Here is a 27,842-nt window from a genome sequence, read left to right on the forward strand (position 1 = left end):
TCATTATGTATAGATTTTTTTTTTAAGATTTCATTCATTTATTTATTTGAGAGAGAGAGAGAGAGATCACAAGCAGTGGGGAGGGGTAGAGGGAGAAGCAGACTCCCTGCTGAGCAGGGACCCTGACGTAGAACTGGATCCGAGGACCCTGGGATCATGACCTGAGCTAAAGGCAGACGCTTAACCGACGGAGGCACCCAGGTGCCCCGTATAATCTTTTAAATACTTTTAGGGAAATACCAGCAACCTAGTCTTGGACACACTATTTTGCTAGAGCAAGATCCTGCTCTTGTTAGTGCAAGATCTGTGTTTCCAAGATCCTAGAAACATGATCCAGCAGAATTAAGAGTTAAAGAATTAAAAGAATTTATTTATGAAAATAACTTAAAACTGGTTAAAATGTAAAAATACTTTTCACCAAAAACTAATGAAATATATAAAATGAAACGGCTCCCCACCCCCACCTGTATGCACATTTTCACCCTTTATTAAAATACTATGATGTTCCTCCTGATTTATTGATATTTACCAGAATTTAGCACAGGTCTTATTTATGCCATGCCATTTATGGATGGAATTTTGAAGGAGAAATGATGCCTTGTACTATATACAAAACTCAACCCCTAAAAAAATAATTTAAAAATTCCAGCAAATGAGGCAGAGAATTAAGTTAACTCCAGTTTAAGATAGCTACCCTTCAGAATACTAGTCTCCTGGAAATAAAACTGTGCTCTCCTCTTACTCCCAACCCCCGAGTAAAAATATTACGCTGCTAGAAAATAAAGCATTTCTTTGACACATTTAATTGTATCCATAGGATTAAAATAGATTAAGAGCCTAACCAAAGTAAATTATTTGCAATATAATTACACCATAATTTTCAGCATTAAACGTATATGCCTCTAGAGACAAAATAGTTTTGATTTACCAAACTGAGTAATTAAATTAAGTAGGTAATTGTTCCTAAGGGCCTGGGAACCAGGTAATAGCAATTTGAAAAGTTACCAGCAAAAATGATCAGTTTGGTTAGTCTGCTGAAGTTAAAAAGTAAGCCTGAAAGAATAAAAATTACCTTTTAGAAAAACCTCAAAATAATATATCCCAAGTATTATTGACTATAGTAGACTGTGTAGGTGTCCCCCTAATTTTCTTGACTGCCTCTCCCTACCACAGAAGCTCTGTCATCTGGATGATATTCACCTCCCCCTACCCACCCCCTCCAGCTAGAGTCGTGGCCCTGACTGGCCTAAACCAATCAGGGTAATCCCATTCTCCTTGTTTCAGCTAGTCCCAAAGTGGGCCCATGACCCAAATCGGTTAGCTTTATTTACATTTTAACTTTTGGTTGGCAATCTTATTTACAATTTCTTGGAGAAGTTACATTGTAACACCCAGCCAGCAATAGGGTACTGCATTATAAAAACCATAACATACATGGAAGTCAACCAGAGTTTCTTACATTTCTATTTCTATTTATATGCCTTCTCACCTTTAAAAAAAAAAAAGATTTTATTTATTTATTTGATAGAGAGAGACAGCCAGCGAGAGAGGGAACACAAGCAAGGGGAGTGGGAGAGGAAGAAGCAGGCTCCCGGTGGAGCAAGGAGCCCAATGGTGGGCTCAATCCCAGGACTCCGGGATCATGCTCTGAGCTGAAGGCAGCCGCTTAACGACTGAGCCACACAGGCGCCCCTTCACCTTCTTTTCATATTTTTTTCCTGTTGAATAAGGCAGATATTTTTCCTGCAGGATTTCCCACATTCTAGATTTGGCTGATCGCTTCCTTGAGTGGTTTTACTTATTATAGTCCTCGTATATCCTGTAAGACAGTAGTTAGAACTGGGGACTTCATTTAGGAAAAGGTTTCTTCCTTTTTCTTTTCTTTCGTCCTTTCTTTTTTTCCCTTTTTGTTTTGTTTACAAGAAAACTTACTCGGTGGCACTGTGCACTTTCTAATGCAATAATTTGGGGGCACACAAAATCTGGTTGGTCATACTTTGAGAGATGTCAGAATGACTGGCAGAGCCAGACTTTGCCAGCTTTGCCTAGTGGGAACCTCAGATTCCAGATTCTTTTTGCCATGACCCCAATTGTCTCAGAGCTTCCTTGCTTTCTGGCACTGCAGATATCCCAGGTGTATATCCCTGACCCAGACTTGACATCAGCCATTTGTATGAGAAGCTCTGTTCCTTTTAGTGAGGAAAGGTATTTAGCAGGCACGACCCAGCTCAGGGATGCTTGTTACAGTGGCTTGTTATTATTTCCAGACCTTCCAGCAGACCAAGCTCAGGGATAAGTGGTTTTTCAGAAAGAGAAAAAGAAGTCATGAATTTATACAGATATTACAAAGTTAAATTTAAAATTACAGGAGGATTTTACTTTTCTTTTCTTGGAACAAAAAAATCTGAGCTGCGAATGATATTAATATAATTACTTATTTGCTTTATCCAAGAATATGCTTATAGCAGTTTCAAAATAACCATACTGATAGTGTTACTAAAAATTAAGAGGATTGGATACATTTTAAAATTTCTATGTGAGTGTGTAGTCATTGTCATTGTCATTACATATCTCACTAAGGATGTACTGTCCAAATATTGTGTTTTAAAGTCACCTAAAATAGTTATTTTCTGTGTTGTTATGCTATAAACTTGATGTATAGTTAAGTTCAGTTATTTCAGTTTGTTTTCAATTTGGGGGCAGGGGATTTTCTTTCCTTTTGTCTTTATTTTTGTTTTTAAGTAGGCAAGATATTTACATTGATTCCAAAGCCAAACTATAAAAACCAATATATTCTGTGAAGTCTAATGTTCTTTTCTGTTCCTTCCTTTCCCAACTATTTTATTCAGTTTTGGCTTATCCTCCATTGTCTCTTTTTGAAAATAGAAGCATATGTGCATGAACATGTGTGTGTATGTATACACATACATAGGTGTTTTCCTCTCTTTATCACATAAAAGGCAGCATACCATAAACGCTGTTTTGCAAACTAGTTTATTCACTTACCAACATATCCAGAAGATCACTCCATACCAGGATATACCGATTTTCCTCATTCCTTTTCACACTGCATGGTACTCTATTGTGTGTTTATTCAACAAGATCCCTACTGATGGACATCTGGGTTATTTTAGTTTTTCATTATTACAAATAGTATATCCACAGGGGCAGCTGGGTGGCTCAGTTGGTTAAGAGTCCCATTCTTGGTTTTGGCTCGGGTCATGATCTGAGGGTCCTGAGAGCAAGCTCCTAGTCAGGCTCCCCATTCAGCAGGGAGTCCGCTTCCCCTCTCTCTTTCCCTCTGCCCCTACACCCCACCTTGCCAGCTCATGCACTGTCTCTAATATACATCAATCTATCAATCATTTTTTTTAATAAAAGAGTAAATGTATAGGTAATTTTATCTGATAATGCCAATTCCTTTCCATAGCAACAGAACCATTTTGCATTCCCAACATTAATGTATGACAGTGCTTGGTTCCCCACAACTTTGCCAATAGGTATGTTGTTAATTTTTTATTAGTACCAGTTTGGTAGATGAGATATAGTTCCTCAGTGTCATTTTTTTTTTTTTTGCCTGCGTTTTTTTTCATCTGAGCGAGCAAGAACATCTTGTTTATATGTTTAAGCACCATTTTTATTTCTACTTCTGTGAATTATCTGTTCATTTCTATAACCAGTTTTTTCATGGAGTTATTTCATCTTTTTCTTCTTAGTTTTTAGAAGCTCTTTATGTTGTGGGTATTGAAACTTTCCAGTAGGATAAGCTGGAAACCTTGTTTTTAAGTTTATTTGCCTTTTTCTATTGCTTTGCTGATTTTTCTTAGGTAAAATTTCTTTTTGAATTTTGATATAGTCAAATTCATGGATCTTTTCTCTTAGTGGTATATGTTTTTACATATTTCTGGAACATTATCCATTTCAAATGGTTTCATATGGGCTTTCAAGTTAGTTTGCACAGAGTTGTACAAAGTAGTCTTAATAAATTTTTCTATATTTTCTCTGCTTTTATGGTCATTATTCCATTAACATTTATTTCATGTATTTATACCTCCAAATCTTTCTCCCCTCCCCTCTTCTGGTTTAGGTTAGCTAAGGTTTGTCTATTTTTCCTGGCTTTTTAAATACTTAGCTTTGAGGGCTTCCTCTTGAAGCAAGGATTGCTTAGTAGCATGTTTTTACAGTTTTAGGTGGAAGAGACTTTTAAAAATGTCTCATTATTTTCTAATTATATTGAATTGAGTGTGATCGCAGGAGGCCATTTATATCATTTGCATTTTTAGAATGCACTGAAATTTTCTTTGCAGACTCTGATATGTCAATTTTGTGAAATTTCCATGTGACTTAGAAGAAGGTTTAATTTGTATTATCAGGATTCAGTCCCCTCTTATTTCGATATTGTCTTTCTACTACGAACAGTATTGTAATTAGCTGGTCACCTCCTCTTTCTCTTTCCTCCTTTATCCCTAATATGTAATTTAAAGTATTAGCTTTTGGCTGGCTCAATCAGTGGAGCATGTGACTCTTAATCTCAGGGTTGTGGGTTTGAGCCCCAAGTTGGGCTGGAGAGTACTTAAAAATAAAAAATAAAAAATAAAAAATAAAATGAATAAATAAAGTATTATCTTTTATTCCCAGCTTTCAAAAAACAAAATTTTCTCATTATCTTCTCTGCTTTCTCCCCATTTTTGATATTTGTATTATATCCATATTATCAAATCTATAACAAATATATACTATTCTGTTAACCTTATTCTCACCATTCTATCCTGCATTCTACTGTACGATGCTCACCACCAAAACTGAAATTGAATTTGTCCAATCATTTTCTGAACCTTGTTCTCTAGTAGATACCTCAAGATGGCTCGGAGCAATATTTCCTCTGTCCTTAACATATTCATAACTGTCTAGATCTTTAAAACTTTTATATTTGAAAAGCAGTTACTGTCTTCTGTCCATTTCTTGACTGGATTATTTGTTTTTTGGGTGTTGAGTTTGATAAATTCTTTATAGCTCTCAGACACTAGCCCTTTATCTGATAAGACATTTATAAATATCTTCTCCCATTCTGTTGGTTGTCTTTTGGTTTTGTTGACTGTTTCTTTTGCTGTGCAAAAGCTTTTTACCTCGGTGAAGTCCCAATAGTTCATTTTTGCTTTTGTTTCCCTTGCCTTTGGAGACACGGCTAGCAAGAAGTTGCTGTGGCCGAGGTCACAGAGGTTGCTGCCTGTGTTCTCCTCAGGGATTTTGATGGATTCCTGTCTCACATTTAGATCTTTCATCCATTTTGCATTTATCTTTGTGTATGGTATAAGAAAATGGTCCAGTTTCATTTTCCGCATGTGGCTGTCCAATTTTCCCAACACCATTTGTTGAAGAGACTGTCTTTTTTATATTGGATATTCTTTCTGGCTCTGTCAAAGGTTAGTTGGCCATAGAGTTAAGAGTCCATTTCTGGGTTCTCTATTCTGTTCCATTGATCTGTGTGTCTGTTTTTGTGCCACTACCGTATCATCTTGATGATTATACTTTGTAATAGAGCTTGAAGTCCAGAATTATGATGCCACCAGCTCTGGTTTTCTTTTTCAACATTCCTCTGGCTATTCGGGGTCTTTTCTGGTTCCATTCAAATTTTAAGATTATTTGTTCCGCTCTATGAAAAATGTCGATGGTATTTTGATAAAGATTGCATTGAATGTGTAGATTGCTCTGGGTAGCATAGACATTTTACCAATATTGTTCTTCTAATCCATGAGCATGGAATGTTTTCCCATTTATTTGTGTCTTCCTCAATTTCTTTCATGATTGTTCTATAGTTTTCTGAGTACAGATCCTTACCTCTTTGGTTAGGTTTATTCCTAGGTATCTTATGGTTTTTGGTGCAATTGGAAACGGGATTGATTCCTTAATTTCTCTTTCTTCTGTCTCATTGTTGGTGTATAGAAATGCAACTGATTTCTGTGTATTGATTTTATCTCCTGCCATGTTGCTGAATTCCTGTATGAGTTCTAGCAATTTTGGGGTGGAGTCTTTTGGGTTTTCCACATAAAGTATCATGTCATCTTCTCCAAAGAAGACATACAAATGGCCAACACACACATGAGAAAATGCTCAACATCAGTTGACATCAGGGAAATACAAATCAAAACCACAATGAGATACCACCTCACACCAATCAGAATGGCTAAAATTAAAAGTCAGGAAACAAATGTTGGCAAGGATGCAGAGAAAGGGGACTCCTCTTACAGTGTTGGTGAGAATGCAAGCTGGCACAACCACACTGGAAAACAGTATGAAGTTCCTCAAAAAGTTTAAAATAGAGCTACCCTATGACCCAGCACTTGCACTACCAGGTATTTACCCAAAGGACACAAACATGATCCAAAGGGGCACCTGCATCCCAATGTTTATAGCAGCAATGTCCACAATAGCCAAACTATAGAAAGCGCCCAAATGTCCAATGACAGATGAATGGATAAAGAAGATATGGTGTGTGTGCGTGTGTGTATATGTATATATATATATATATATATATACATATACACACACATATACACATGATAGAATATTACTCAGCCATCAAAAAGGATGAAATCTTACCATTTATATCGACATGGTTGGAACTGGAGGTAAAATGCTGGGCAAAATCAGTCAATCAGAGAAAAACAATTACCATATGGTTTCACTCATATGTGGAATTTAAGAAACAATATAGAGGATCATAGGGGAAGGGAGGGGAAAATAAAATAAGATGAAATCAGAGAGGGAGACAAACCATAAGAGACCCTTAACTATATGAAACAAACTGAGGGTTGCTGGAGGAGAGGTGGGAGGCGGGTTGGGGTAACTGGGAGGTGGACATTAAGGAGGGCACGTGATGTGATGAACACTGGGTGTTATATGCAACTGATGAATCCCTGATCTCTACATTGGAAACTAATGATACACTGAATGTTAACTAACTGAATTTAAATAAAATGAGTTTAAAAAAAAGAAAGAAAAGCAGTTAAGCTAAATCCTTAGCTTAAATTTTCTTTCTTTGAGTATCTTAAATATGTTATTTAATTGCATTCTGGGGGCGCCTGGGTGGCGCAGTCGTTAGGCGTCTGCCTTCAGCTCAGGGCGTGATCCCGGCGTTATGGGATCGAGCCCCACATCAGGCTCCTCCGCTAGGAGCCTGCTTCTTCCTCCCCCACTCCCCCTGCTTGTGTTCCCTCTCTCACTGGCTGTCTCTATCTCTGTTAAATAAATAAATAAAACCTTTAAAAAAATTGCATTCTGGCAAAAATCTTTCTGTCAGAACATCAAATGCCAACCTTATTTTCTTTCCTTGTAACTTATTGGGTGTTTTTGCCAAAATACTCTGGATGGTCTTTTTCCTATTTTTAGAGTCCAGGAGTTTTACCAAAGTATGTTTCAGTAGTGACTAATCTGGGCTGATTTTTCTAGGTAAATGATACGGTCTTTTGTTACATATATTCAAATTTCCACACATTTTAGAATAATTTTCTTGAATTACTTTAAAAATAAATTGTTTTGCAATAAATTTAATTTTATGAAAAATTCTCAAAGATACCACAGAGAGTTCTCATATGTCTTTTATCCAGTTTCCATCCTTTGTTACTATTGTACATACCATGGTACATTTGTCAAAAACAAGAACTGACATGTTAGTAGTTTGTGTTTGTCATGGAATCTATCCATTTCATCTAAAGTAGAAAATTTATTGTCATAATTGCTTAGACTATTTCCTTACCCATTTGATGTCTGTAGAATCTGTGGTAATGCTCCTTTTTCATTTCTGATATTAATAATGTGTGTCTCCTCCAGTTATTTTCTGATTAGTTTGGATAGAGGCTTATCAATTTTATTGATTTTTGCAAATAATCAGCTTGGTTTTATTGACTTTTTATATTGTGTTTATTTTTATTTTATTGATTTCCACTATTATGTTCTTTCTTCTGCTTGCTTTAAGTTTAATTTGCTCCTTTTTTCCTAGTTAAGGTGGAAGCTTATATAAATGAGACCTTATAATCTTTTCAAATATAAGCACTTGATGCTATAAATTTCCTTCCTTGTACTGCACTAGCTACATTGTGCACATTTTGGTATTTTCTGTGTTTATTTTAATTCAGCTTAAAATATTTCAAAATTTCTTTTGTATTTTTTATTTGACTCATGGGTTACGTAGAACTGAATTGTTTAATTTCCAAATATTTGGAGATTTTCCAGATATCTTTCTATTTTTTATTTTTAGTTTGTTTTTGATAACTTCGATAAGATTTTTAGTTTTGTTGACATCAGAGAGAAAACTTGGGATGACTTCAATCTTTTAAATTTTTTGTGACTTGTTTTATGGCCTTGCATATATACGATCAATCTTATTGATTATTCTGTTACCATTGAAACAAGATATATTCTGCTGTTGCAAGGTCAGGTGTTTTGCCTGTCAGTTCAGCTGGTTGATAGTTTTGCTCAAGGCATCTTTATATATACTTATTCTACCAATTACTGAGAGAGGAGTGTCGAAATCTCCAACAATAATATTAGAATTTATTTCTCCTTTTAGTTCTATTAGATTTTCCTTCTTGTACTTTAAAGCTTAGTTATGAGACTCATTCACAATTATTATTGTTATATCATCACAATGAATTTATTACCTTATCATTATGAAATATGCCTCTTTATCCTTGGTGCCTTAGTCTGCTCTTGTTGCTATGACAAAGTACCACAAAGTGGGTGGCTTAAACAAGAAAAATTAATTTTCTCATGGTTCTGGAGGCTGCAAAATCCAAGATCAAGTTTCCAGCAGGGTTGATGTCTGCTGAGAGGTCTCCCCTTGGGTTGCAGAAGGCTGTCTTCTTACCATGTATTCACATGGCCTTTCCTTGGTGTGTGTGCATGTGGGGAGAGAAAGAGTAGTACTCTGGTGTTTCTTTATTTAAGGGCACTAATCCTATTGGATCAGGACCCCACACTTACAACCTCATTTAATCAATGATTGCTTCCTTAGAGTCCCCATTTCCAAATATAGCCACACTCAGGGGTTAGGGTTTCAACATATAGATTTTGGGAGGTTACATTCAATCTGTAATACTTGGTAAGATTCTTTGTTTTGAAATCTGCTTTGTCTAATAGTAATGTCGCTACTCTAGCTTGATTTTTGTTTCATATTTGCATGGTTTATCTTTTCCATTACTGGACCTTTATTATTTTTTTTAAAGGCTTTATTTATTTATGTGACAGACAGCCAGCGAGAGAGGGAACACAGCAGGGGAGTGGGAGAGGAAGAAGCAGGCTCCTAGCGGAGGAGCCTGATGTGGGACTCGATCCCAGAACGCCGGGATCACGCCCTGAGCCGAAGGCAGCCGCTTAACGACTGCGCTACCCAGGCGCCCCCATTACTGGGCCTTTAACCTATCTATGTCTTTACAGTTAAAGTGAAGTTATTGCTGACAACATGCATTTGGATCTTGTTTTAACCAGTCTAACAATTTTTGCCTTTTAAATCTTAGACTAATGTACATCTAGTCTAATTACTGGTATGGGTTTAGCTTAAGTCTACTATCTTGTTATTGGTTTTCTATTTAGTCCATCTGTTCTTTGCTCCTCTTTATCTTTTATCCTGTTTTCTTTGGGATTAATTGATTATATACAGCTCAGGTTTTATCTCTACTATTGGCTGATCAACTATTCCTCTTTTTAGTTTTCTTTTTTTAGTTGCTCTAGTATTTATAACATACATCTTTAACTTCTTACTATTTTAAAATCCTATTAAAATACTTCACATAAAATATATGATCCTTACAACGGATTTAGTACCTCTACCGTCTGTGCTATTCTTCTTATATGTATTTTACTTCTACATTTGTTATAAACCCTATAATATTTTTTAAAATTTAAACAATTATTTTTAAAAGATTAAAAGTGAGAAAAACTATGTTTCCATTTATTTTCATGTTTCACAAAACTGCTTTTCTGGTTAACAACACCATTTCTAGGAGGGAGACTAAATTCTGCCAGTGCATCTTCTACTCTATCTTGGCTAGATGTTAATGCCTGAATTTCTAAGTTATTGTTACAGATAGCTGCGTTAGTTTTGTACCTATGGGTGCTTCTGATCTAGTCAACAATTCACAACAGAGATTTGAGGACATTTCTAAAGGCTACATTCCTGCTGTACAGGGGTGATCCATCAATCAATGAAACAATTCACAACTATTCATTTGTTCAACTTTTCTCTGTTCATTCCTTAGTTAAACACGGATTAATCATTAACGATGTGGCTGACTCCAAGTGAGGTACTGGCTGTATAAAGAAAAAAAAGGTGCTGTCCTTTCCCTGAAGGATCTCCAGACAGAGTAGGTTTTAAATAGAAAGAGAGTTAAATCAGCTTTTAAAATGCATTAATCAGTGTCTTCCTCCTCAGTGCTTACTGTCATTTGTCCCATAATTCTTTGTGCCCTTCGTTTTATAACTTGGTTGTAATATAATGGTAAGTCTTTATTATGATAACAATAAGGGAGGGGTGCTCAATGAACACAGTTTCAGCTTTGCAAGATGAAAAAATTCTAGAGCTCTGATACATAACAATGTAAATAGAGTCAACACTTCCGAACTGTACCCTTAAAAATGGTTAAGATGGTAGATTTTATGTTGTGGTTTTTTTTTACCACAACCTAAAAATAAAAAAATTTAAAAATGAGGAGGAAGGCAGCCCCACGATGCGCTGTTGTCCGGACTATTCAGGTAAAATTGAGTTTTGCCAGCTCTTTCAATCCAGCGACGGGACCTTAGGAGTCCCAACCTTCCTTTTCCCACCGGATTCCCGCCTCGGGGATCCGCCAGGTGTCGCCGTGGCCGTGGCCGCCCTCGCCCCGCCCACCACCAAGTTTCGTCCAATCGCGGCCCTGGCCCCGCCCCCGACTGAACCTCTTTCCTGCATCCGGGCCTGGGTGGGCTGGCTCTCAAGCCTAGCAAGGGGCATGGAGGTCCGCGGCGAACCCCAGTCCGGCGCGAGCTGTTCGTCGTCCCCCCGGGACGGCTCGGCGGTCTCGGTGTCCAAGGAGCTGCTGACAGCCGGGAGCGGCGGCCGCGGAGGTGACGGGCGGGTGGCGGCGGCGTGGGGTGTGCACGTGCCGCAGGGGGCGTGTGGCCGGGGCAGCGGCGGGGGCCGGCCGGCGGCTCCCTGTCCAGGCCCCTTACCCCCGAGGGGACGCCCAGGGTTGGCCGCGGGGCTTCTGAGTTACTGCTACTGCAGGGGTGGGGTTCGGGGGCCTCGCGGCAGGCACCCGGCCGCGGGCCCCGGGATGGTGGTTGTATTCCGCACGATAGTGGGCGCCCACTCCGCAGAGTGCAGCAGCAGGACACCTGCCCTAAGGGTGGGACCTGGGGAGGGTCTTAGGTCGGCTCTCCGGTCCCGGCAGCGGGCTGGTGGGGGGAGCCGGTCACTATTATGGATTCACCTCCCCGCCCCCACCCCTCCATGCTCACAGAACCACCCGTTAGTGCCTTGCCTCTCGTAGAGGGGCACTTGGGTCTAGGAAATCCACGTAGGATTTCAGACACCATAGTAGAGAGTTGAAAAGCATGGGTTCGAATCCCAGCTGCACGACTGATTAGCTGTGGAACCACAGGAGAGTTGCTTACGTTCTCAACGCTCCAGTTTTCACATTTGGAAAATGGAGGTAGTAGTAGCTGTTGATTTTTTTTTTTTTTTTTTTTTGAGGAGAAGGAGAATGCGCATAAGGTCTTTGGTCGTATTCTCAGGGACTATTAGCTCGAAGACGTTCTGTGAGAACCCAGAGCATCCCAAAGAGTTATAATAATACCCAAAGCTTATGTAGGGCTTACTGTGACCTTGGATTTAATTAACGCATTTAATCCTCACAAAAACCCTGTGCAGAAGGTTCTGTTATCTGTATTTCGTAAGTGAGGAAACTGAGTCACAGTGTATCATGCAAATAAGTAACTTGCTGGAGATCATGTGGCTGAAAAGTGACAAAATTGGGATTCTAACACAATCAGTCTGAGTGGATTCTTTATGCTAATCCATTTGTTAGAACTAAAGGAGTAATCAAAGAATAATTGTGGAGCTCTGCTTTGGGGGGTGAATAGGGTTTTTGTACTTGAGTGAAGAGGTTTTCCAGAAGTTGGAAACAGGGTGATCAAAGCCTTGAGTTTTGAAATACAAGTCCTGTCCTCCGAGCTCTGATGGGCAGAGGAGTTTGTTGATTTGAGGAGTAGTGAGTGATGGGGCTGAAAAGGTGCATGGGTGTGGGGGTGGTGGACAGACAAAAGTTTTCCAAAGGGCTCATTTGTCCAGGTTGGACCTCTTTAATTAGGGTCCACTAACAAGGCAGGTGTGCTTTCTAAACAAACGAGCGCTCCAAGAGGTTAAGTACTTTGCCTGATACATTGCAGCTAGTAACCATTTCTGGCTTCACTTAACCCTCATCGTACCCTTTGCGGCTTCCTCTGGCCCTTCGCTGCAGAAACTCATTTGTCACTGATGCGTTTCTGGTCCATAAAGGGTGCAGGTTAGTTTGCACTCCTCGGCATCGGTGACTCATACAGATGTATGAGTCAGGCCGAAGGAAGGGGAGGTGGGGGTGCGGAAAGAAGTAAAATATTGTCATGGAACTTGGGGAGCCTCTTTTTCTAAAAATGTCTTGGGGAATGTGGACTGTTCAAGACCTGAGAGCGGTCATGGAAAGTTTGCTGACCGGCCCCCATTTCTTTATGTTACAGTAAATTAAGTGTGTGTGTGCTTTCAGGTATATGGGACAGGTTACTCATCGACCCCAAGCGTAACTGCAGAAAAAATTCCACTCTTCAAACAGTTCGGATAGAGAGGAGTCCCTGTAAGTATCTTTCCCTCTCTTTCTCTACTCCCCTTCTCTCTCAAGAACCCCCGCGGGTGTTAAATTTTGCCCAGCTAAGCAGTAGAGATCCACAGAGTAGAGATCCAGTCTGGCCGGAGCTGTTCATTGGCCCCCCACGACTGCTCAGGGGTCTCAGTGTCTTAGGAGCTGCTGACAGTGTTTTCCATCTGTGGAGTTCGTCTGAGTCTTTTTTATATCTTTTATTTCTTTCCTCAATGTGATCGCCGTTGTGTGGGGCTTTGTATTCTAGGACTTCATTTCATCCTTCCAGCAGTCCTATTTTACAACGAAAGGCCATTTCTTGACCTTTACCACCTTTCTCTTTTCTTCTTCTGTACTCTGGACAGTTCAGTCATGTATTGTGCGGCTGTACCAGTGACTTAACAAGTCTTGAGGGTTCATTATGTGCACAATTACGTGCTGGGCCTCTTTTGAGAGCCAAAGAAATTAGACATACCTTGTTTATTGAGTCCCCTGTACTTAGCATAGTATAGGTATCACTCCTGTTTTTACAGATGGGTAAACTGAGGTTTTGAATGATTAAATTAAATTTATTATTTAGGACACGTGTGGTTTCAAGTAACTAAAATCCAGCTCCGATTGCCTTAAGCCAAAAAATAAGTTATGTTGGCCGATTTTATCGAGGGGGGAAAAGCCTAGTGATTTCAGGTACATCTGCATCCAGGTGCTTGGTGTCCTAGGGGTCTGCCGCTCTGTATCTCTTAGCTCGGCTTTCCTACGTGTTGGTAAATCTTGAGCAGGCTCTTTCTCACACGTGGCAAGTTGGCCAGTTTATCAGCAGCTCAGCCAGTCATTTACTCACTCAGAAGGATTATCAGCAGCTCAGCCAGTCATTTACTCACTCAGAAGGAAGGGATCTGTTTCTCACAGTTCAAGCCAGAGTCCCAGGGCCCTGTTTACTGGCCTGACTAGATCGCAGTGTCACTGAATATGCCACTGAACCAAATCATGTTGACCAAGGCACAAGAGTGACTGAGAGTGACAGAGCTTAAAAGGAAAGTCAGGGTTATGTTACCAGCAGAAAGGGAACAGATACTGGGCAGGTAAAAACAAGCACTACTTAGTTAACTTGCCCAAGGTCATTCAGGGGGTAAGAGGTGGAACTGGGGTTCTGTTTATAACCTTGTCAGTCTGACCCCAAAGCCTCATCTAACTATGGAGTCATACATTCTCCTCATTCAGTTGCTATTGGTTGAATGCCAGCTATCTAGGAATGTTCAGTTCTGGGGATATATGAAAACACAAATAAACATTGAAAAATATTCACTAACTTGTGTAGTCCTGCTTTAAGGATTCAGAAGAGAATGGAGGTTTCTTAAAATGGAAGAAATCTGAAAGATTTTTTTTTTAATAACTCTTGTTACTATTGTTACTGTTGAATTCAGGAGTGTTTTACAATAAATTCTGGATTTTGAAAGTTGAAGTTTGGCCAAAGACTAACATAAATATTGCTAAATTGTATTTTCTCTCCTTAGTATTGGACCAAGTACAGACCTTTCTGCCCCAGATGGCTCAGGCGAATGAAAAGCTAAGAAAAGAAATGGCAGCCGCACCACCTGGTCGTTTCAATATTGAAGATATTGATGGGGCTCTTGGAAAAGTTATACAAATGGTAATGATGCTCTTTTTTTATTTCATAAAGTAAAATTACTAGTATGCCTCGTCATCCATAAAGGAGAGGCGTTTTCTGTTTAAATTCAAGTGATATTTTCCTTCTTGCAGAGTCAGCTCATGTTTCCAGTACTGCGTGGGAACTTGGTCGGTTTATAATTAGGAATCTTACAGATCAGTAAGCTTTCCTGAGTGGAGTTTAGGAATTCAGCGGTAGAGAAGAGGAGGGCTTTTTCAAGTCAAATACTACATTTGTTATTTTGAAGCATTAATTTACTATATGTCCCAAGTGGATTGTTTTTTCCTAAAAGAAGACCTGAAAGAAGGCATTGTAACCCGATTTATTGTAAATATAAAAATAAGTGATGCATTTAACAGACTGATAATCTAAGCCCCATGGGAAATCTTCTCCCTCTGGCCTCATATCTTCTTTCTACACCGGAGTTCCCTTTATAACACTTGTGTCTGGACAGAGCTGACACCACTGTTAATGGTAATATCTCATTCATTGGCGGCTCTGGTCAGCTTTACCTCCAGAATATGTTCCAGATCCAGCCACTCTGCACGATGTCCCCTGCTGCCACCCCTTAGTCCACGTCATCGTGGTCTCCCCTGTGGACTCTTGCAGTGATTTCTCAACAGGTTCTCCTGCTTCTGCCTTTTCTTTCCTAGAATCTGTTCTTTACACTGTGTGTGGCCCACGTTCCCATCACATTTCTGATGAATTCGGAGTCCTTCGAGGGCCCGTGTGATCCTGCCTCCAGCTCTCCATCTGACTTACCTCCCACCGCGCCCCCTCTTTCCTGCACTCCCATTCAGTCTCCCTGCTCCAGATTTCTTCCCTCTTTGTACAGGGCTCTTCTGAGATTTCTGCATGCTCACTCCTTCCATCTCTCATCAGTTGTCACCCCAACAAGAAGCCTTCCCCGATAGCTCTATGAGAAGCTTATCCTATCCTGCTTTGCTTTTCTTCATTTTCACGCCCCTATGCTATCCCTTGTATGTAGTTGTTCACTGTCTGTCTTTCCCAACTAGAACAGAGGTGAGCAAGAATTTTGTGTATGGGGCCAGCTAGTAAATACTTTAGGTTTTTGGACCATCCTGTCTCTGTTGTGACTGCTCATTTCTGCCGTTTCAGCATGAAAGCTGCTGTAGACGATATGTATGAATAGGCAGGTTTTATCAACTTATTTATGGACACTGAAATTTGAATATCATATAATTTTCATGTTTCATGAAATACTATCCTTTTGTTTTGTTTTGTTTCTACCATTTAAAAAAACATCCTTAGCTCACGAGCTAAACAAAAACAGGTGGCGGACTGGGTTTGGCTTGCAATCTCTAATTGTCCAATCCCTCTCAAAAACAGAAGTTCCAGAAAGGCTAAGATTTTGTTGCTGTTCTTGTGGCATCTCTAGGACCTCACGTGGTGCCTGGCTTATGTTAGTATCTGTTAATATTTGTTGGACGTGTTCAGGATATACAGAATGGGGTCATGGGGGACTTTTTATACTTGGAGTACCTGTAAGGCATCATGCCGGACTCTGGCAACTGACAGGAAAGAAGTGCCCTATTGTACTAAAAACATTTCCTGTCCCATATGCTTCCATTTCTGTGCTTAGTGTTGCTGGTTCTTCCCAAGATTGTTATCACAACTTTCTAGGAACTGCCCTGAAATCAATTTCTCGCATGGTGCTTTTGGCAGGACGTGGCCTTGTTTGAGATGAATCAAGCCGAGTCCAAAGAAGAGGACAGTTCAGAAGAGAGTTCGCAAGACAGCTCGGAGGACAGCTCAGAATCTGAGGGGGAGGATGACAGCACCTCTTCTGAAGTCACCATAGATAACATTAAGCTTCCTCATTCGGAAGACGGAAAAGGCAAGATCGAGGTTTTGGACAGTCCTGCCAGTAAAAAAAAGAAATAATAAAATAAATTATCTCAGAAACAGGTGATACATGCCTGCTAATTCTGCGGAAAAAAGAACATGGCTTGCTGGTTATTTTGCATTTCAGGTATCTGAGGTGCTTTTATGTATTATCAGATGTATTTTGTTTCTCAGAGAAACAAAAGCTACCTGTTAAAGAGGTTTGAAGGTCGCATTTGGAGATCTTGTAAGAGCAGACTCTCTTTGATCTCACGCTAAAGAGATTTCACTTAGAAAGCTTAAGTTTATGTATGGTGACAGTGAATTTGTTGGCCTTTTCTTTCTTCAGCATAGACTTCAGAAATAGCAAACTTATTTTAAAGTAAAAATACGGATTGTTTGTTTTAAAGCTATTCTCTTGAATAAAACAATCTGAGTTATTTAAGGTCATTATAAAGTCAGGTTTATTTGTTACATCACAGTGGGTTCAATGGGGGAGAATTTTTTCTAAGAGACAAATTTTTTACAAAGAAAAGAATTGCTTCTATTCAGCTGCCTTCGGGCATATCTACTTTCATTAAAAAAAAAAAAACAACAGAAAAAGTCCTTTCCAGTTCAAGCTGGGACTCTGGCACTCTGTGGTTTCATCACTGCTGGGGACTCTGCAGCCACTCTGCACAGAGAATTTACTGGTTGGAAAAATCATGGTTTTTTTGTTTTTGTTTTGCGGATTTTTTGTTTCAGCTATGAAAACTATTCTACACAGTTGCCCACAGTTTAAAACCTATCAAATGTAGAAAATAAGGGACATCACAGACAAAATAGGGTGTGGTACAAAAAAGGTGTAACCACTGGTCTTTCCCTTTCAAAGGTCAAAATGATCCCAGGCTGGAGTCGCTTTTTTCCTCATTCTTGACCTTATTAAATTTGTTTCAGATCTCATCTGCCAAGGGACTGGCTTTGCTCAGGATATAGGCCCGAGAATTGAAACGATCATCTCCAAGTGGATTGAGCTGATGGAATTTGTCCCCTCATGTTTTAGAACTCTCTTTTAACTCTTTTTTCCCACTCCTCACATTAGCTCAAGACATCTTGTAAATACTCTGAAGGTAATTCTCAAGGTTCTTTCTGGTATTTCCCATTGCAAATTGGAACCAGCTCTTCTGGGCTGTGCCTCACGAAATGTACGAGGAATCGAACAGATCTGGAAATGAGACTCCTCAGCTGGAAAGGTTACTGTGCTGTATTTAGTAGCACCAAACATAACTGTGATGAATTATTGGTGTAAATAAAGATCGCCTCCTGCCAGCTAATATCTTTTGCTACATTGGGGGAAGAGTTACATCGGTCTGGTTCATGACTTAGCATGGCGGATGGTACCGAGTGGGCACTGGATAATGTTATTAAGCGACTTAATGGATATATGAGGGTGTATAGGAAACTTCAAGCCGTGGTAGGCTGCTCCAGGCAGGGGGGTGTGAAGGTGTAACTTCACAGGAAATACACATCCCAGTGGAAATACGCTGAGTGATCAGTGAGAACCCAGTCTAGAAATACGTACTAGTGTGTAGAATTGTAATAGTTCCCTCCGGCCACAGCTGTCTCATATGCTACAGCGAGCCTCCCTGTACAGCAAAGGAAGTCAACTAAATTCAGACATTCTTATGACATAGTAGAAAAAAGAAAAACATGAAAATTTAATTTATGATAAGGATGTCATTTTAAGTGTAAAATGGATGAATTATTCAGTGTACAGTGTCAGAACTGGCTGCTTCATGCAAGGTTAGATCTTAGCCTCATACCATGTGCTAAGATAAATTTTATGTGGATTAAAGACTTAAATATAAAGAAAAAATTAAAAGTTTCATACTAAAATATGTGAATATCTAATAGTGAAATTGGGAAAAAGTTTTTTTTTTTTTTCTTTTTTCAGGAGGTAGGAGTCAAGAAAGTTTTTTTGGTTTTGTGTTTTTAAGCAGAGCGCAAAATCTGAAATCACAAAGGAAAAGAGCAGAAAACAACATCCGCATTAATATTAAAAACCAGTGCATAGCAAAGAAATTTTAAACGCAAAGGACAAATTGGGAAAAATATTTGTAACGTAAGACTGAGTGTCAATATATAAGGGGCTGTTACAAATTAAAAAAAGGACTAATATCTTAATAATGAAAAGGCTATAAGACAATTCACAGAAAAAAAAATGTTAAACCCCACGTATCCAAAAAAAAAAAAAAGCAGATGAAACCAAGATTGTATTGTTGATTTAGCAAATTGGCAGATGAAACCATAGCCAGTACTTACTGAGCCCTTCCTGTGTCACCCACTATGTAAGTGTCTCACATTTTGAGTCACCACCACTCAGTCGTATATGAAAATGTACTGAGTTGCGCATTTAACATTTGTGCACCTTGCTGTAAGCATGTGACACCTTAAGTAGAAAGCTGTTTTGTTTGTCAGCGTTTGGCCCTCCAGGCTGCTGGAAAGTAAATCACTGTTGTGCTTTGGTTAGGCTGACCTGTGCTTTCTCTGCCTGGTGCTGGGGTGTGACATGTGGCAGCCCCTTGGACAGCGGTTCTGTTCCTGCTAAGATTGATGAGGGGTACCATGCTCATGGGGTTCCCATCCTTCTATGACTCTCTGACAGTTATAAATCCGAAAATCTGGTATAATGGTGTTTGTAGCAACAATTTCATTATGAATGGATCTCCCGTCCATCCCCATAATATTTTAATTGTGCATTAAATAAGGTACTTATATAAAAAAATCCTGCCTTACGAAGTAGCTTGGATTACTGTATCTGTACCCACTGGTCTGGTAGGAAAGGCAAGGGGAGAGGCTGAGTCTTATCTTCACTTGTATTTCCCTCCACGCCGAGCAGAGGGCCTTTCACTAGGTTGAAATGTACAATAAATGTTCATTAAACTGCTCTTTTTCTCTTTATGTCAGTAAAGTAATTCATTTTAAACGTCAGTGATTCTCCATCCTGAAGAAACAAGACAGGGTAATTATGACTGGTAGACTTTTCCAAAAAGTTGAACGCTGGAATCTTTGTGGTTGACTCCCCACCACCCACCTGGTCATGGGAAACCCCTGCCAGTGATTGCAGTGGGAATGAGCACGTGACACAAACTTTCCCGTGAGGCATAGCAAAATCTCGTTAGTAGACTTTGGGAAAGGAAAGGATTTTTCGTTCCTAAAAAGAGGTGGTTCCTTTCTTCTTTTAGAAGGAAGGGTTGAACATTTTATGACTGGGTAGGATTCCTGGGAGTCCTGTCTAGTGGCCATAAGTGGAGCCAGCTCTTGAGTCTGGGCCCCAAGGACAGCAAAATGAAGCAGGGGGCACCATGAAGTCACTGCATTAAGTAACTGCAGGTGGAATCCCTAGACTTGGTTTTGTGACACAGTAAGTGTGCTACTTGTTTAAAACCAAACCAAACCAAACCAGTACCTTCTGAGATAATTCTGCTTGTATCTACCTCACAGAGGAGAAAAGTAGGCCTGGACCTGCCAAGTACCTTTCCTAAGGCCTCCCAGTAGGTAGGTGGTGGAGCCAGGTGTCGCTGAGCCAGTCACACCCAGGCACCGCGGGCCCACCAGTTGCTCTGCCGCCAGCACAGACCCCAAAGCTGTCCGGACCAGACCTCGCCCTGGCCTCTTATCTCAGTTTCCCCACCAGCAAAATGGGGGTAACAGTCTCCCTCATGGGGTTTTGGTAAGGAGTGAGTTGAAACAGCATGTGTTTGTCACAGTGCTCAGTTGATGTGAGGTATTACGATGCTATGGGGTAATGCACCGTGGTGGCAAGAACCTGGGGGAAACTTAGTAAGATTATAGATCCCAGGAATTTATCCTAGTTAACAGCGTTGTTCACAAATTTCTATAGAAGATTTATTGCCAAGCTTAAAATACCAAAAACCAACTATGTCCAGCATACGTGTAGACATACACTAACTGAGAACAAGTTAAAGCCACTGAACACAGGAAGAAGTATGTTTATTGACACAGAAAGATGCTTGTATATTGTTAATTGCAAAAGGCAGGTAACAAAGTTACGTACGGTATTCTAGTAATTCTGTAAAATACAGATTCATAGGAAAAGTCTGGAACAATCTCAAATGCCTGTGGTTCTTTCTGTGTGGAGAGTTTATAGTGGAATCTTACCTTCTGATTTTATATATTTTTACATAATTAGGTATTATTGAATCATTTTAAAAATCCACTAGGGTATTATTTGCATAACAGCGATGATAATCACCCCATCCACCATGTCTCATATCCGAGAATCTCCTTCAGCCCAGCTTCCCCTCTACAGCTCTCCTTTCCTGGAGGGCAGGTATGGGGGAACCGGTTCAGCTGTTCACCCTGTCGCCGGCCACTTGCACCACAGCTCTTGCAGACGGTGACAGATGTTCGGTGTGTGCTGCTGTTCACCACCCGGGCCCTGATGTAGGCCTCGGCAGGAAAAGCCATCCAGCTTGGTTAAGGCCCCCAGCTTCTCTGCCAAGGGTGCCTCTTCTGCCACTTAACAGCTGTGTGATTTGGGTAGGTCACTTGACCTCTTTTGTTAGCAAATATTTGTTGAGCTCCTTCTACATGTTAGGCGTTGCCGATGCAGCACTGAACAAAGAAGCACCTGTTCGTGAAGTTCGCGTTCTGATGGGGAGAGACCGACAATAAATAAAGGGGCCCGGTTGTGATAAATGCTATGAAAATAAGGCAGGATAAGAAGACTACATAATGACAGGGCAGATGAGGTCTGACTGCAGGAAGAGGCACTGGTGTGCCGGCACTGACTGCACGTACTCAGACCGCACACATCTGTAGTTTGCCATCAGCCTTGATGACAGCATTTCTACACAGACGTTAGCAACCGCTCCAGGAGTCTTTTCCCCCCGAGAACCATTTGATAAATATTTACCAGCACGCCACTGGGAAGAGGAACAGTAAATGCGAAGGTCCTGAGGTAAGAGTTTGCTTGTCTGTTCGAGGAACATCAAGGCAGCCGGGTGGCCAGGCAGAACAAGAGGGATGTTCATAGGAGACGACGTTCGAGGGAGCCAGGAGCAAGATCGACAGGACTTCGTAGACCCCAGTAAGTACACCTGACTTTATCAAATTGGGGGCCATTGGAAGGTTTGGGCAGAGCAAGGAGTGACAGCATCTCACTGAGACTTCGAACTGATCCACACAGGGAGGAATGAGGAAGGCAGGTTGGGGGCCCCGGGCGTAACCAGAATCAGCGGTGAGGCTGGGTCGGTAGTCAGGGAGCTGGTAAGAAGGGCCCCTCAACTTACTCATTTTTCTCAGATGTTGTGAAGATTAAACAAGACGGCATTTACAAAGTGCTTGCTAGAGTGTCTAGCACACAGGAGGCCCTTGATACATGATAGCTGTGGTTACTGTTGACCAAAAAAAGGCCAATCCTGGGGTGGAAAAGGGGTGCTCCTATCTGATTAGGAAGGCAGAAAATTTTAGCACCAAGTGATAAGTACTGTGTTCCTGACAAGTGAGAGCTTAGAGGAGAGACCCTCAAACCAAGCTGGGGGTAGGAAGCCACAAAGGGTGTGGGAGCAAAAGGTGACTGCTTTAGCCAAGGCAAGCAGAAGAGGATCAGAAGACACACTTGGAGTGTCCACATCTCCCCATGCAGGTAACAATCAGATCACAGCTTTATTCTTTAGCAAAATAATCTGTGATCCGAAAGAATAGTGATTATCTCTAAAAAGAAATGTTTTCTTAAGTAATCTCTGTGCCCAACATGGGGCTCGAACTCACGACCCCAAGATCGAGAGTTGCATGCTCCACCACCTGAGCCAGCCAGGCGCCCAGAATAGCGATAATCTAATTATTCCCTGTGTTAATTAAATCACCTGGTAGGCTGTGGGTCATTATGTTCCAATTAAAATTCACTGTCATTTTGTGAATTCCATGGAACCTTTGATTCTGATCAGCAGTCAAATACAAAGACTCAAGCCAGTAGGAACTTTAGAACGTGCTATGGAAGAAGCTGTTAATCTCCAAGCATGGGCTTTAGGAGATCTGCGAATCCCTTGAAGATACTTGCAGAATTAGGTATGCGTGCGGGAATTTGGGTAGAAATGGCACAGAAGGGCTCCACAGCTTTTTGCAGATTCTCAGAGGTGTGTGGCCCAAAGAAGATGAAAAACACTGCTACTGAGATACGTAATAGGCGGTAAAATCAGTCCAGAAGAGACGGACATGGTTTTGTTTGCCATTTTATCTATCATTAAAATATTCGGGGGAGCCTGGGTGGCTTAGCTGGTTAAGCGTCTGCCTTCAGCTCAGGTCATGATCTCAGGGTCCTGGGGTCAAGCCCCGAGTCCTGCCCCTGCTCGGCAGGAAGCCTTCTCCCTCTTCCTTTGCCTCTCCCCCTGAATGTGTGCTTTCTCTCTGTGTGTCAAATAAATAGAGAAAATCTTTTAAAAAAATTTTTGGTAAAGTGATATTTTAGTTCATATGAAATCTGTTAAAAGGCTGCATTTAAAAGTGGTTCCTTTATAATAAGGCCTTTGTCATTTAATTCAAATATGAGCTGTCAATTTGGACTCAGAGAATATTCATTCCAATTTAGAATTTCAGCTGTGCCCGACTCTGATGGTAAATGAGCTATTGTGTAATAAAAAATGCTCACAGGCAAAATATACTCTCTTGAGCATGCCAGGATCACACCTGGTGTTCTTCCCTTTGGATGTTTTCTGCCTCTGGTTTTGTCGTTGTTTGTTAATTGGTTCCCCACATTCCCTTTATGACAAGCTGCTGAGTCTCTAAAGTGCCAAGTGTTCGCTAAGGGCTTCTTCAAAGTCAGAGATAGGAGTGTTTACTGAAATGTTACTTTAAAAGGAGGAGTAGTGGGAGTTCATTGCCCAGACCATCCTCCGATAACACTGCGGTTCAGGATCTCACCTTCTCGTCACATGTGGATGGTGGTAATTTACTCACCTATTTTTGTCTGACAACAGTCAATTTTGTGAGTCCTGCATGGATTGTACTAATTCCCATTTCTTGGGCGCAGCAGACTGTGTGGTCCAAACAGCTTGTCAGGTGTGTGAAGCATATCATCCCATTGAATCCTTCCAACACCTCGTGAGACAGGGACTTTATCCCCATTATATAGATACCAAGGCTCTGAGACAGTAGGTAACTAACTTGCCTAAGATCACCCAACCAGTGGTCACACAGCGGAATCGGCAGGTAGAAAAGTGGAAAACGAGATGTTCAATGAAGAACAAATGAGCTGCCAAAGGAAGAGCGATCCTTTCCCTCGTACCATTGCTATTTTTCATGATATGGCCTTTTCCAGCGCTGCTGCGTCAAGCACCGTGTCAGAATAACAGAGTGTAGGAATCAGTGACTCCTGAAAAGGACTGTAGGGAAATTAAGTCATCTAGTTAGTTTGTCTCGATATATTTTTAAAATAGCGATGGGGGAAGCAAAGTTGATTTTTTCTCGAGGACCCTGAACATAGCACAATGCAAGGTGCTGCTGTTATTGCACTGACTCCTCAGAATAAATCTCCTGAGGAAGGCATTACTATCCCCATTTGACAGATAAGGAAACTGAGGCTGGGAGAAGTTGAGGAAGTTTCCCCAAGTCACATGGCAAGATGGTAGGATATGAACCAAGACCAGCCTCCAAAGGCCATTTACACTCTATATCACCCCGTAAAATTCACTTTTTAAAAGCTATTTATTAGAACTTAAGCTATCTGGGGCCAGAGCTGATGTCATTGAATTCTACGGTAAGTGTATGTCTATGGTAAATGTCCTCAGAACATCACATAGTACCCCATACCTAGTAAGTACTCAAGCACTGTTTTGCGTTGCTTGTCCATCACAGTAGGTGGAAAATAGAACATCAAAAGGCACAAAGATGTATCTTATTTCCAAATATAAAAAAAAAAAAGGAATTTGCTTCACATTCCTTACGGGATATGCTGTTCCTTGAGAGCAAAATTATAGAAAATCTTTTTAAATAGCCCCATAGGTAGAGTTCAGAGGTTAAAACCTACACATGTTATGCGAAGTTTCCCCCAAACGCACCATGTGCATTATAACGGCCTGATGCATTTTTCAAGATGAACGACAGTGGCTAGATTAGTGTTGGGGAGGAGGAAAAGCAACTTGGCGGTTTAGAAACATGTGGGATATACAGCGTAGTCAACCCCCAACAACTACAAATCGTTTTAAAGTATAAAAGGTGTATCAGAAAATAGGCACGGGTGTAAATGCTTGGACATGTGGCCTTGACCCACTTTATGGTCCGTGTGTGCGTTTTCCGGCTCGTGGCTGGTCCCTCGTCCCTCAGCGCACCGGGCTTCTGAAGGGCGTTGAGGGATCAGGAGTGGTGCTGCCGAGGGTTCCCGAAGATGGCACGGCCCTAGTACTCCAGCGTCACCGTCTTGGTTTTGAGGTATTCGTTTAGAGCTTCCTCCCCTAGGGAACAGAAAAACAGTTCGTGGGCCAGTGGATGCGATGTCAGCAGACTTTGGATACAGATGTAGGCGTGCAGGTCGCTAAGTGACTAGAATGCGGCTGAAGCCAGGGCTTCCCAAACTGTAAAGTGCATGTGAGTCACCCGAAGGCCTCGTGAAACTGCGGAGTCTGATTAAATCCAGCGATGGCCCTGAGACTCTGCATGTGTGACCGTCCCCCGATGACGCGGAGGCTCGTGGTCCACGACTGCACTTTGAGGAATAAGGGCTTAGACCACCTATCAGGTCTTCTGAGGAACAGCGCTGACTTGGTCAGTCTCTGCCAGAAAACGTGCTCTAACCTCCTTTCTCTGCCCGCCCACAAACTCTTCATCTCCATCCTTTCCCCATTTAGGCCGAATGGAAGTGACCAAGATACTGTCCTTCGGATTATAGTAAACGAAGCAGAACTGAGCAGAAGAAAGAAAGTTTGAGAGCCTTTGGTGTAATCTTATTTTAAAGATAATGCAGTTTCCCTGATTTATATAGTATAGAGAAGAGTATATCCAGGCTAGAAAATCAGTAGGTTTGCCTTTCTGTTTCTATTCTATTTTGAGCTCGTACAAATCATTGATTTCTATGGCAGTGAAAGGGCACAAATACCACAGGGACAACTAATGAATATGATTCTGGAAGTTGAGCTAAAACAACTTAACCTTAATGGAGAATTGCCCTGGGAAGCTTTTAAAACTCCTAATCGCAGGTCACACCCCAGACCAACTAAATCAACATCTTTGTATTTTTTAAAGCTCCCAGGTGACTCTAATCCAATGTGCGGCTAAGGCTGGGAACCCCTGGGCTTAGGGAGTTTAAAATTGAGAGAGAAAGAAACCATTTAGGCAAATTCTATTGTTTTATGATAAACACCATTTACCTTCAGCTCAATGGAATTTAAAATGAGAGCTGCTTTTACTGGTGCAGAAACATTACCAAAAGTCACCAGGAAAGAGAAAATGTAAAAATACCCCACATTAACCAAACTTTTATTAGTGGACTAATCAGTAAATCACGAACATTTCCATTTTTGAAACAACATGCTGGATTGGCTATGGGGAGTAAGAACATGGGCTCTGCAGCCAGACTGCCTGGCTTGGAATTTTCTTTCCAAGCAGTGACCGGCTGTGTAACTTTGGACAAGTTAGCCAACCCAATTTCCCAGTTTATAAAAAAGGGATAATAATAGCACCTCCCTCCCAGGGCTATTGTGAAGATTGCTTGTGCCATTACAGGTAAAGTAATTAGCAGAAAATCTGGTCCATACTTCGTATTCAAAGTAAGCTGTTACTTGAAATGTAGTAGTGTCATTGCCCACAGAGAATTCTCTTTTGGACTTTCTGCAACTCTAAATCTGAGTTCCCAGACTGCCAGAAAACCCTGCCAATTGCAGTATTGATTCTGAAAGACTGCCAGGCAGCTTACAGATAGGATTTCTTCTTGGAACTAGCTGCTATTGCCCTCCACCCACTTCCCTTTGTTGGTTTCACTTGGTCCCATGAAAGCTAAACCAAGTGCATGCTGAATGTCAGGTAAAAAAAACACTAAGCATATTTTAGCTGACAGATATTGCCAGTGGGTTTTTTGGGGTTTTTTTCTCCCCCCTTTCAACATTAATCTTGTTCTTTGAAAAACGCTTTTCCATGCAATTTGGGTACTTTTCTGTATGGACGTTAACTAAAAATGTTTACATTAAAACACAGTTAGCACCCATATAAACCCAGATCCAACTGCCGTATAGGTAATGTCCTTCAAAACAAGACCCGAGTGTTGCAGGAAACGTCAAACAGACTTCCCTGTGACAGACAAACACAGGGAACATGCAGGAGAAAAGCAGAGCATACCTAAATCTTTCCCAAAGCCAGATTGTTTCACTCCCCCGAAAGGGGCTGCCACATCCGTCTTGTTGTACGTGTTCACAAAAACAGTTCCTGCTTCTAGTTTTTCGCTCACATACATGGCTTTACTGATGTCTCTCGTAAAAACCCCTGAGGCCAGACCGTACTCTGTATTATTTGCTCGCTGCAACACTCCATCGATGTCCCTACAAGATGTTTTAGGAAGACAAAACTTCATTGAATGTAAAGCAAATCACTCGCATTTTATGTTCTAATAGTTTCCCCCTGCATGCTAGAAACAGAAAAACGCTACCGCAACTTGCTTAAGTGTTCATGAATGAAATACTCCAGGCTTACACCAAAATAGAGTCCCAATGAGCTATTATAACTCTATTATTATATTTTTCATGTAGACCATGCGACACCTTTTAAAATCTGAAGTCATCTTTTCCATTTTCTTCTTGGTTCCTTCATGACTTCTCACCTCCTCCCCTCTCCCTTGAGTCCCACTTCTAGATGTATTCACAGAGCACCCCCCCCTTTCCCTCCATCTCTCCGGATTTGGAATACAATTCCAGGTTCATTCATTCAGCCCCTTGCCCTGAAGCCTTCCCAGCTCCCACCAGTGCCACGGGGGAGCCCGTAGGGTGTAGTGGCTCCGTGACAGGGCTCTGCACAGCCAGGCCGCCCAGGTGAACTTGGGCAAATAGCTTCATCTCCGGATGCCTTTGTTTATTGCAAAACATAGCAGTAATAAGAAAAGGACCCTTCTCGTTGTCGTGAGGATTAAATAAGCGAATGGTGCCCAGAACACAGTATAATGCTCAATGAAAGTCAACCATAATCGGGAGCATGTATTCCTCCAAACTCAGGGTTTTGGTTTAACTCTTTGTGTACTTGTGGTTCGCCCTCCAACTACACTGGAAGCTCCCTGAGGGCACGGTGACCTCTTATTCTTCTTTATACCTTGGTGTTAGATCATCACATCAGAGTGAATTCAATTAATACAATTCAATAAAATGAAATACAAATTATCCCTTCAATCCTGATGTCCCTGCCTTTTGACTCAGTATGTGCGTGTGCGTAAGCTGAGTGGAGGCATGACCCTGTTCGTCTCTCAGTTGGGTCCAGTGCCAGCG

At 41.1% G+C, this 27,842-nt stretch overlaps 2 protein-coding genes across 3 annotated transcripts in view; one reads left to right on the plus strand and one right to left on the minus strand.

Moving 5' to 3' along the window:
- The first annotated feature begins 10,926 nt into the window (after positions 1–10,926).
- On the plus strand, positions 10,927–19,499 carry C15H12orf45 (chromosome 15 C12orf45 homolog). Of its 2 annotated transcripts, XM_034643616.1 has the most exons (5): positions 10,927–11,100; positions 12,777–12,863; positions 14,381–14,517; positions 16,222–16,393; positions 17,317–19,499. In XM_034643616.1, the coding sequence occupies exons 1-5, from the start codon at positions 10,986–10,988 to the stop codon at positions 17,433–17,435; spliced, it is 630 nt and encodes a 209-aa protein (XP_034499507.1). In that variant the 5' UTR covers positions 10,927–10,985; the 3' UTR covers positions 17,436–19,499. The 2 variants fall into 2 exon arrangements, with proteins under 2 accessions (XP_034499507.1, XP_002915511.2); XM_002915465.4 differs by lacking the exon at positions 17,317–19,499 and having other exon boundaries at positions 16,222–16,496.
- Positions 19,500–20,347: 848 nt separating this feature from the next.
- Positions 20,348–27,842, minus strand: part of ALDH1L2 (aldehyde dehydrogenase 1 family member L2) — a 78,370-nt gene continuing 70,875 nt past the window's right edge. The window contains exons 22-23 of the mRNA XM_034643617.1: positions 26,710–26,909; positions 20,348–24,833 (exon numbers count right to left, since the gene is read on the minus strand). Coding sequence (XP_034499508.1) covers positions 24,778–24,833; positions 26,710–26,909 — 256 coding nt within the window. The 3' untranslated portion in view covers positions 20,348–24,777. The remainder of the gene's footprint in view (positions 24,834–26,709; positions 26,910–27,842) is intronic.

Source organism: Ailuropoda melanoleuca, chromosome 15, assembly GCF_002007445.2.
Source record: "Ailuropoda melanoleuca isolate Jingjing chromosome 15, ASM200744v2, whole genome shotgun sequence".
NCBI lineage: Eukaryota > Metazoa > Chordata > Mammalia > Carnivora > Ursidae > Ailuropoda > Ailuropoda melanoleuca.

Bases quoted from the DNA above. Each gene is read 5' to 3' on its own strand.
- C15H12orf45 (XM_034643616.1), top strand. From the start codon at position 10,986: ATGGAGGTCCGCGGCGAACCCCAGTCCGGCGCGAGCTGTTCGTCGTCC. The intron at 11,101-12,776 runs GTGACGGGCGGG...GTGTGCTTTCAG, and splicing joins CGGGAGCGGCGGCCGCGGAG to GTATATGGGACAGGTTACTC. The intron at 12,864-14,380 runs GTAAGTATCTTT...TTCTCTCCTTAG, and splicing joins TCGGATAGAGAGGAGTCCCT to TATTGGACCAAGTACAGACC.